General features: G+C 40.1%; 1 protein-coding gene across 1 annotated transcript; it reads left to right on the top strand.

Annotated features, from left to right (window-relative positions):
• Window positions 1-1,972: 1,972 nt before the first annotated feature.
• On the top strand, window positions 1,973-9,607 carry LOC130429882 (uncharacterized). The gene is made up of 5 exons (XM_056758716.1): window positions 1,973-2,302; window positions 3,984-4,033; window positions 5,609-5,935; window positions 6,160-6,486; window positions 8,482-9,607. The coding sequence occupies exons 1-5, from the start codon at window positions 2,292-2,294 to the stop codon at window positions 8,694-8,696; spliced, it is 930 nt and encodes a 309-aa protein (XP_056614694.1). The 5' UTR covers window positions 1,973-2,291; the 3' UTR covers window positions 8,697-9,607.
• Window positions 9,608-10,801: the final 1,194 nt, after the last annotated feature.

The following is a 10,801-nucleotide window of genomic DNA, read 5'->3' as shown; positions in this document are numbered from 1 at the left end:
GTTCCAGGCAGTTCAACACTGACAGCCACCCGTGACCGCAACTACTGAATGACAATCTGCCCACAGTGCGGGCAGATGTGTCAACGAACGCTGCTTCAGTGTGCTGGACACCCAGACACCTAATGCAGCGATCGTGTCCATCCCCCTATTCGATGAGGGTGCCGCACCCAAAAGAACAGAGGGACATGCCGTGCTGGAGAATGCTCAGTCAGTCCTAAAAAGGACTTTTTAGAAAAAATCTCTAACACCTCCGGAACCGCCGAGACGCCCAGGGGAAGGTCGCTACAGGAAGGGACGATCCGCTGTAACACGTCGTAGCACCAGCAGTGTAGTTGTAGAGGATTGAATCCTGAGTTGTACTCATGAGCGATGGCTCTGAAGAACAAAAGGTAAATGAATGATGCACGCCGGCTTCCTTTTATACCGGATATCCCGGGGGCGGAGCCCGGCATGCAAATTTCATTCGCCAAATTTCATTGGCCTTTTCTATAGTAGTCAGAGTTGATCGGTTCTCAAGGGCGAACCCCATCTGTCGTTCTCGACACAACGTCGAGAGACCGACAGAAAGGGAAATACTTTTTTCAATATTCTTTGAATTGAATTAGTATCACTTTTGTACCTACAAAAATCACAATTATAGTGATCTTTTTTAGCTTTAGTTGAGCTCTTGGCTCTCATATTTTAAGGTTAAATAGGTTTCCTTTAGCCATAACTGTGTGTTAAACTACAATAGTTGTGGCAAAGGCTGCTTTTAAGTTCAGCAAATAATTGCGTGATTTAGTCCTGGTTTCTTTATTTCTCCTATTCTCCCCATTTTGCTGGGTGTTTTTCTCACCCAGGGGAGCGTGTCCCAGGGCTTGTCTCTAAATGTTCACGTGGGAAAGTGACGTCAATGCATACCCTCTACTGTAGGCGAAAATGAGTATGAACGGTATGTCCGAAACATCAGTATGCAAAAAACAGTACACGAGAAATACCCGGATGATCTACTACTTCCGCCGAGATTTGTGAGTGTGAATCGAATGGACACTTCTCTGTCCCACGATGCCACGGGAGATGACCAATGGTCAAATTTCAAAAGTAAATCAAATAAATATAGAGGAAAACTTTAGGGCGGACACCCGTTTTTTATGTGCTGTAAGTGTCAATAAATGAATTTCTCGTGAAAACAATTATGTTTTTATCCACGCTGACGTATAGGTTGTTGATACGCTGTAGGTCAAAGAGCATACGGGTCACATGACCACAATACATGGCGAACGCTGTAGGCTTGTTCGACTTCATGCGGCGCCACAACAATCTGGAGCCTTCGACAACGTAAAAATGCATTATGGTTAGCCAATTTTTCCAACTTTGATTGGCGCTGTGGCCGCCTTGAGATCAAATGTGCCATTAAAGTACCGCAAGAGCAAAACGAGACCAGCCGCCAAGGTCAGACGATACAGTTGCTCAGAATCGGCTGTGAAAGCCTTGATGAGGACACACTTTATTATTATTATGTGTGTTTATGTTATGTTTATTCTGACACACTCGGTTACGATTATTCTCAAACATTTGATTTTCATATCATATTTTGTTTATTGTACTGATCTTAATGCAAATAATCAGGTATTCCTATCATATTCACTTAATCCGTGATAAAGAAATGAATATCCCTTGGTCTGCATTAGGTTCAGCTCCCTACAGGAGAAGTGTCCGACCTGACGGCCGTCTTACTCCTCCCCCGAATGCAACCGGCTGGTCTCGCCAGTCAGTGGCAGGCTAGTATGTGTCAACTCGAACAATCCTGAACAATGTCCGAAACGCACTCTCACTCATACTATATAGAACATACTGAAATGAAGGCCTAAATTAATTGGACTTATTCAAATTTAGTACATACTGTCACATGATGCGATTTCAGCAGTCTTCAAGTTTGAATCACGTGACGCTCGTGCTTTTTGAACTTCCGTAGAAACCGAAAGAAACCTGTTGTTGCTAGAAGGGATAAAGCCACCGCAGTCGTGCGAAACCTCGCCATATAATTACAATAAATTGTTTTAGATAACGCATAAACCAACCCCAACCCTGAACCTAACCCTAGAATAGTAATAAAATAATTATCAACTGTTTTCAGCGTGACAAAAATTACGCGGTATTGAAGTGCGCATGCTCAGTGGCGGTAACTAGCTGTTTCGCTTTAACCCCGCGTCTGTAAGGAAATCATATACACAATTAAATAAACCTAAAAGTAAATTAAACTTAATTAAGACAATATTACATTGTTTTATGGATTCATAATATTTCGCACCATGATCATCAGGTGAGAATAATAATTTGTGAAATGTATAGCGTGATTGTTAGCTAACTAAGCATTTAAGGGCTAATATGGTGCTTACATGCTAATGAAAAGGTCATTAGATTTTGCGTTGTCTACTCGGTTGAGTTACTAATTTTAATTTTGTAATCGATGTTAGCCTGCTGGGCTTACAATAATTGTTTCTTATAAGAAATGGACTGCACTCTAATTTTCAGGTTAATAGTTTTATTAAGAAACATGTTATGTATATGCTAACGCATGTTGCTAATGTAAAAGTACATCTGGAGCCCCGAGTAACCATGCATCTCTTACGAAAATTTACAATAGTTTTACTACATTTCAAATTGAAAAACCATGTTTTTTGTAAAAAAACAGTCGGTTACTGTAGTAAAACCAGGGTTTTGCCCCAAGTAATCAATGCACCATCCTCTTTCCTAATTCATTGTTTGCAGATACACAAGCCCTTACTCTGTAACTGTAACTTTCAGATAACTTTATCTGTAACCAGTTAAAGACGTATTTCTTACATATATGGACATACGAGCAGTCAGAAAGTCAATCTATCAGGTCTATCTTGTATCTATCAGGTGTTCTGTCCCCACAGCCGTACTGTGCTGGTAAATGTGCAGACGTTTTTTACTCCATTGACTTACTTACATACACATACGAATATGATAGATTCGAAACGCAAGCTTCTGCTGCAAAGTTTTGCATTCCCTGCGTTCCAAAGTTCAGGTTTGTTAAACTCTGACCTGCGAATTTGTATCACGTGAAGATGTGCGACCAGATGGATTTGCCAGGGCTTGACCTTTCTCTCCTCATGGCGTGACCCTCATCCATTTTTTCTGGCAAAAATAAAGGAAGCGCTAACTTCCTCATATCCTGCTCCCCGCACATATTCGCAGCTGCATACAACAAATATTTGATAATATTTAATGCTAATGCTGAATGACCGATATCGTGCACGAGTGACGCTCACTCTTGCAATTTAAATGTATGTTTTGCCTGCAGACAGCAAGAATTTCCCGGCCTATTGTACAAAACAGCAACGATGATGAATTGTGTTGTGTGTGTTGTATGCAGTGTAAAATAACGGAGGAAACAACATTTGCAACAGAGTATTTAAACTTTAAACAAAAAATCACTAATGCTGTGTTCTACCGGCCTGAACCCACTGGTCGGGGGCTTCCAGCAACCCGTCCCTCTCGCCGTATGCCAGCTTCAACCACCAGCAGTTAACACTGGGGGCCGCCCACGAAACGTTAGCTCGCCAGCACCTGGACCTCCGGTGCTTTCTCCTCATTCCCAGCTTCTGGCTCTTGGCCCATGGCACCTCCGTTGACCACAAGCGTGAGGCTGCCTCAGCTAGCGATGCAGGCGCCGGTTCTCGGCCATTTCCCTGCCAGCCTAGAAGCCGATGCTAGCACGAGCATGGATACGCTAGCCAGCTCAGGTGGCTGCCATCCCCTCCCTTTATATGGGGACTTAGTTTGGCTGTATTGAAGCCCCTTTAATTTTCAAAATAGTCTTAAAACCAACTTGACGAAGAACCGGGATAAAATCGTGAATCGTGATCTATCTGGAAAAAATCGTGATTTAATTTTTTTTCTAGATCGGCCACCCCTAGTGCCACCCCTCTCAAATGTTAGTCTAGAGCCCTGACTCTGTTTTTCTGTTTCTGCAGCTGCTGCTACATCTACGCACTGCTGGTAAACATCTTGACTACTGATAAAGGTGAGCATCAGCTGAGACTGTTAACACAAGTGCATTTTTGTTTAATACTGCTTTTATTGGTTGAAATTAAACTGCAGCAATTCTTGAGGAAACATAAAATGGTCAATAATGTGATGCTTTAGCTTTTTATGAGCATGGCTGTGAGTAGGCTAGAGGCACAAGGCAGCAGTTCGAGTACAGGAGACAATTACTGCCATGCTGATATAGAGCCATATAACACGATTACGGTAACAATGTTGCATTAATATATCGCTTAAAATTGTGTGTGAATGAAGTAGATATATTCAGGTCAATGCCAAAGGTTGAGATAACAACAGATTGACGCCACAAGTGTGTACTGGGGAACTACTTTCTTCGGCCAAGAATTCCAGCCCAGCGTAACAGTTAAAGAGCGGGTGGCAAGGCATTTGTAAGTGTCCTGATATTGTTTTGGGGTCCCACCAACACGCTTTTTCTCACAATATGCATTTAATATCACCTAATTTCTCAAAGATCCCTAAACAATTTGATTGAAGCACCACAGTGCTTCGATTGGCCTGCCATCCCAGTCTTTTGTCATTGGTCTTTCCGTATATACTGCATGTTGGAAACGATACGTCCATTACCACAACTACAGTTCAGCTCAGAGCAGTGGGTCCCCCAGAACAGGTTTGGGAACCCCTGCTTTACAAAATCATCCTTTAAAAGTGTCTTGCCTAGCCAGACCTTCATACTGAAGGTCCAAAAATGGAGAGCAGAGAGCTGAGCACATGGGAAAAAGCCCAGCTGTTGCTGTAACCGTTCACGCCAGTTATGCTACGAGGCATCGGAGTCAGGCGCTCATACGAGGAAAGACTGCAGCCTCTAGTGTCTGTTGTTAAAGCACATCTTGGTGTCGGAAAGTGAGGTTTACCTGTAGAGCTCTCTATCTCTCTTTCACTCCTGTTGGCATTCAGTAAACTGGATTTTTTTTCTTCTGGACATTTCACTCTCAAATGAATATGTTTAGTAGCAAATGCAACCGTTTTAGTCACAGTCTGGAGCCCTCCTCTTCCGCAGTTAGTGGATGGATGGGGCTGTGTGTACCGACCAGATCACCAAAGTTACAGAGTGCGGTTGTAGCTTTTAGGAGGCTGCTCGGATAGCAACGGTAGTATAATTAGTCCGGTAAAGAGTTGTTCTACCACTGAAATAATTTTGGAGACATTATTTTAGGGTCGAAAAACTACATAGTGTTGCTTTAAATCAGTAGTTCTTAAACTGGGGGGCCCAAGCTGTGTCCGGGGGGAGGGGATTTGTGGCATTTTATGAGATATAAGAAAATGTTTTTTCTTAACTTAAGCAGGGGATGAAAGTACCTGTCTTGTGTCTGTACTTTTTTATTTACTTTTTTATTTACTTTTTTATTTTTTAGAATACTCCAAATTCACTAACATTAGAACAAGGTTAAGAACAAATTAATGTACGTACGCACGTTTTGTGAATTGTGCAGAACGTTTTCGTGGTAGGTTCAAATGTGCGTATAAATACGAAAAATCTACGCAATTATTAGTGAATGAGACCCAGTGTTTGTACTAAAAGTTTCTCTCGTTTCAGTATATTCACAGGTGACAATTGATGGGGTTATTGGAGGTTCTGTTCTCTTGCCATGTGCTTCAAATAAACATGAGCACAACCTTCAAAACATCAATGTGCTTTGGCGATACAATGCCAGTATGAACGTGTTTACTATACTTAAAGGAAAAGGTTCAGTGGAGCATCAGGGACCAAAGTACAAGAACAAAACAGAAATTTTTCCTGATGAGTTTTTGAAAGGAATCTTCTCCATACAACTCAACAAGCTTATCCACACTGATGCCGGAGAATATGATTGTTACATTATACATTCAGGAGAACATGTGAATGTCAAGCTGCTTATTAATGGTAGGTGGCCTGAGTACACATTTTTACACATTATTATGACTGTTTGATGGAGTATTGTAAACTGTAGTATTGTAAATGCCAGGCATAACTATAGCACGAGTTAGTGCTTTAAAACAACCTATTGTAAACAAAATATTAAACACAAACTAATGGTGAAAGATAAATGAATGGCATATGCAGAAATGCCAGAATGTGTTTGCATTTAATGTTTTCTCTCATTTCAGTGTATTCTCAGGTCACAGTTGCCGGGGTTATTGGAAGTTCTGTTTTCTTGCCATGTGCTTCAAATCTAACTGAGTACAAACTTCAAGACATTGATGTTCATTGGAGACATAATGCCAGCATGCATGTCTATGATATACTTAAAGGTAAAGGTTCAGTGGAGCTTCAGGAACCAAGGTTCAAGAACAAAACAGATTTTTTTCCTGATGACTTTGTAAGAGGAAACTTCTCCATCCAACTCAACAAACTTGAACACACTGATGCTGGAGTATATGAATGTTACATCGTACATTCAGGAGAACACGTGAATGTCCAGCTGCTTATTAATGGTGAGTAAAAACTAGGCCTGGGACAATACACTAATCTCCCGACTCAATACTATCCCGATACTTGTGTGGCGATTCAATATATATTGCGATAATTGAGAATTGCAATTATGTAACTATTGCGATTCGATATTATTATTTATTATGATTTTTGTTTTCCACACTTGGGATTTAAACACGGCTCTAGACTAACATTTGAGATGGCACTTTAACCTATTCTAATAAAATAGTCTAACATGTCTAGTTTTAGACAAGTCCTCACATCACACACAGGGCTCAACAATAGAGATTCTTTTCTAATGTTATAAAGCAAATATACAATAATAATCAGTGCTTCTCAGGTGTCTCAGGTTGGTCTTACGGTAGTTATCAGATACAGAAATGGGATAAAGTAATCAAATGTAAAATAACACTTCATACTCTTCACTTTACGAATAAAATATAGATTAAACCTTATTAAATTTACAGAGGTTAATCAGTCAGAAGTGAGTATTTTTTTATGAACATTAAAAACAGATCTTTATTAAGCTGCTGCTTGTCCCTTTAAGAGCTAGCGCACTGATGTACAGTAATATACTGTAACATGTGCTTTTGTTTTCCAACTGTACGTTCACATAACGCACTACTTTCACAAGGATACATTCTTATATGGGCATTTGGACATAATTTTGTGTAGATATGTCTGTAGTTAGAAGACATGAAAAAAAACTAGGTACAGTATTTTGCCTTGTCTGAGATGCATTGCCTGTGCAATACAACATTTCTGCGCATATAAGTTTAAATATACTGTATATTCATCAGTCCTGGAGTCGCACTGGAGCGATCCTTAAGAAAAAAGGTAGCCCGGGGAGGAAAAATGTTCTAGATCTGGATTTAAAACATAAAGGTATGGAAAGATGGAGTAATCCTCTTCCACCATTGTTTTACTTTCTCGTGCCAGCTTGACACAGATACAACGTCATCTAATACATTACGCCCTCTGCTGGAATAATGAGTAACTGCTCTCTGTGCTGGTAAATAATCAAATACTACGATTTTGGGATGAAACAATTGTTTCTAAAATCTTTTAAAAAGAATCACGATAGTTATGTCCCTCAACCCCCACCCCTAGTAAAAATGGTCTGATTCTTTCAAAGGGGTCCTGTTATGTGCTTTTATAAAGTCTTTAATTTGTGATTTGATTTTGGGGATTACTAGAATATGTACTTATCATTATTTGTTTCTTAAAGCTGCAGTCCTTAACTATCACGACATGTTTACATGACATTCTCCAGATGATCGTCTGATGATCTTCTCCTTTGTGTTTACGGACGTGATGTAATGACGCAAAGAAGTTCTCCCCCAAATTCAAATTTCCTGCAGGAGGCGACCTGACAAATGTGCAAATATTGTTATAAGCTTACCATTGTAAATCAGGGAAAGATAAGATCATCGTTTTGAACACTGATATGTGATTTACTCAACAATTGATTTCAAATTATTTTTACCCCAAAATGATCACAGATTGCCACTTTAAAAATTGGTGTCAGTTTTGCCTCATCAGGAAATGCAAATGTAGAAAAACAAGCAGATTATCCAGAACCACATTTTCAAGAGCAATAGACACCAACTAGTCTGTAAAAGCTGTGTAGTGTATAAACTTCACTCCTTGTCTAGTGTTTGACTCCCATGTTGGACTGATCACTGGAATGATTTTAGTTTTCAAAGGCACAACTCGAAAATGGATTTAGGCACACAATATGTCTGTATATAACACACAAAAAGCTGTCGGACTGGTTAATAAAGTCCTGGAAAGGAATATTAGGGCACGGGGTGTTTGCTACAGACCGCAACACACTGAAACTGTCACTGTTTTCTGTTGAAGACAGCTACACTAAATAAAGCTTAAAATGTGACCTCTTTAAAATCTAAATACAGTAAATGATTCTCTGAATGTTTTAATGTCACTGATTATTTGCTTTTACCACACTACAATGATGTTTTTGTTTACTTTTGCAGAATCAACGGAAGCAAAAGAGGCAGGAGAAGGAAATAAATCAGAAGAAACAAACTTAGTGTTTATATCAATTACTGTGCTTTGCGTATTTGTGGTGGTGGTGTCGTTTAGTATTTCTCTCTTTGTGTACAAACGGTTTTATAAAACATCTAGATCACAGGAGTCTTATCCTGCTTCTGAAGAGCTTGAACCTGTGAATCAAAATCATCACGATTAGTGTCTGTTCACACTATGGATGAGATCTAAAACTATACAGCTTAGCAGTGACGGGGATGCCACTATGGTTGCTCCTGCACCTGATTTGGTGGAAGTCAAACATTAGCAATTTTTTCTGGTATCCCTCTTCTGCCCAAACTTACTACTGATCTAATAAGATTGGGCAAGTAGGCAGCTATTTCGTCTGGATTTCTGTAACATGAAAACTACAGGCAGATTTGTTGCACTTGAACATGCAAGAATGTTTTTTTATAATATCCCTTAACAGTGTGTCATGTCTTTCTGACATCATGTAAACATCATGTCAAAACACTTACGAAACTTGTAATTGTTCGGATGAGAGATTACATTTTTTTGGTGATTCATTTCAATACCAATAGTTTGTTACAAACAACATAGAAATACTTATTTTATTCTGTATTTTTGTTTAAACTTTTTCAAGGATTAACATTTCAAAGTTTGCTTTATGCAAATGTATCGTTTAGGTTTTGTAGAACTGATGCATGTGCATTCTCAAACTAATCCACTTTTACAACAGCGAACACTTTGCTGTTGTTGATTATGTATTTATTGAATGCTTGAAAAAAGACTGCCTAACCTTGTTATATTGCAGTGGTTTCATAACTTTTTTACATAACTTATTTTGAATTTACTAGTTGTGTGCTTTCTTTTTTTCAGTCAGTTGGTTTACAATGTATTTTGTAATTATTTGGTTATATTTTTGTCTGCCTTAATGTTCAGACCTGCTTCTTTAAGGGAACAGTTTGATTTTTAGAGGCACAAAACAGTGACACCAAAGATCTTTATTTTTGTAAACCTGTTCTTTAAGTCTTTAATGTGTAAATGTATGGTACAGTGAATATTGCATAAATGTGTACTTAGCTTTTTTACTAGCTTAACTTTATAATAAAATCTGTGATCTTTGCTATACCAGTTTGTTTTGTTTTAGCCCCGTCTGTGGTCAATCGGAAACACAACATTCAATAGTAATGCAGGATTGGTCTCTCATACGTCACTCTGTATTCAGGGGCCCAAAAAACCCTGGCAATTTGTCTTTCTTATTTATTTTTAGATTTTCAATTCTGATTGATTCATAACTTAATGAAATTAAAACGTATAATAATATAAGTATAGGGATTGTTTTTAGAAAGTAATGATTTTGATCAAATCATTATTAAAGTATTATAAGCATTATTATTGTTATAAAAGGTAAATCAGTGATATCTCTTTCTTTATTTTTTACAGAGATTATAGAATAAGGTTAATGTCACCTGATGGTGAAAAATAACTGTTCCCTTTCTGTTGGTCTCTCGTAGTTGTGTCGAGAACGACAGATGTGGTTTGCCCTTGAGAACCAATCAACTCTGACTACTATAGAAAAGGCCAATGACATTTGGCGAATTAAATTTGCATGCAGCATTCATTTACATTTTGTTCTTCAGAGCCTGCACTGCGGGCAGATTGTCATTCAGAAGTTGCGGTCACGGGTGGCTGTCTTCCTACGGGAACCAGCCACCATTTCGTCTGCTTCGTCTGAACGTTCCCCAACCGGCGGTGACATACCGTCCGGATCCTCAGGCACACACTCGGAAACGATGAGTGACGTAGATGAGATGTCGCTTGCAGCATCGGAGGGAGACTGGCATCCGACTCTGACGAATCTGAGCTCCACCCCAAGCGGTCGAGTTCAGGAGGAAGCAGAAGTGATGTCATCCATGCTAACCCGGGGATAAGTGGTTTCTGAGGTCGGAGCCTGGTGAATACTGCGCCCACCCCGGGTGCCATGTTTTTCCCGGAGGTGCATGAGGAGCTGTGTAAAACTTCACGTTCCAGTGAAACCAGCTCCGGCTCCCTTACTTCTCTCGATAGTGGGGCAGTCAAGGACTACGTCGAGATCCCCCGGGTGGAACGGTTGCCACCTGGGGGGAATCGGCCACGCCTACAGTCCAAAGCGCGTAAGACTTCGGCATCACTGGTGTCGAAAGCTTGCGATGCCGCGGGCCAGGTCCGCCAGGCCAAGGCGTTGAGAGAGCTCCACGACGGTTAGGCCGACCCGGGTATAATGCAGGATCTCCATGCCGTCGCTGACAGCGATCTACGGGCGAC

Source organism: Triplophysa dalaica, chromosome 10, assembly GCF_015846415.1.
Source record: "Triplophysa dalaica isolate WHDGS20190420 chromosome 10, ASM1584641v1, whole genome shotgun sequence".
Taxonomy (NCBI): Eukaryota; Metazoa; Chordata; class Actinopteri; order Cypriniformes; family Nemacheilidae; genus Triplophysa; species Triplophysa dalaica.
The sequence above is the reverse complement of the archived record's forward strand: the minus strand, read 5'-3'. Positions and strand labels throughout refer to the sequence as shown.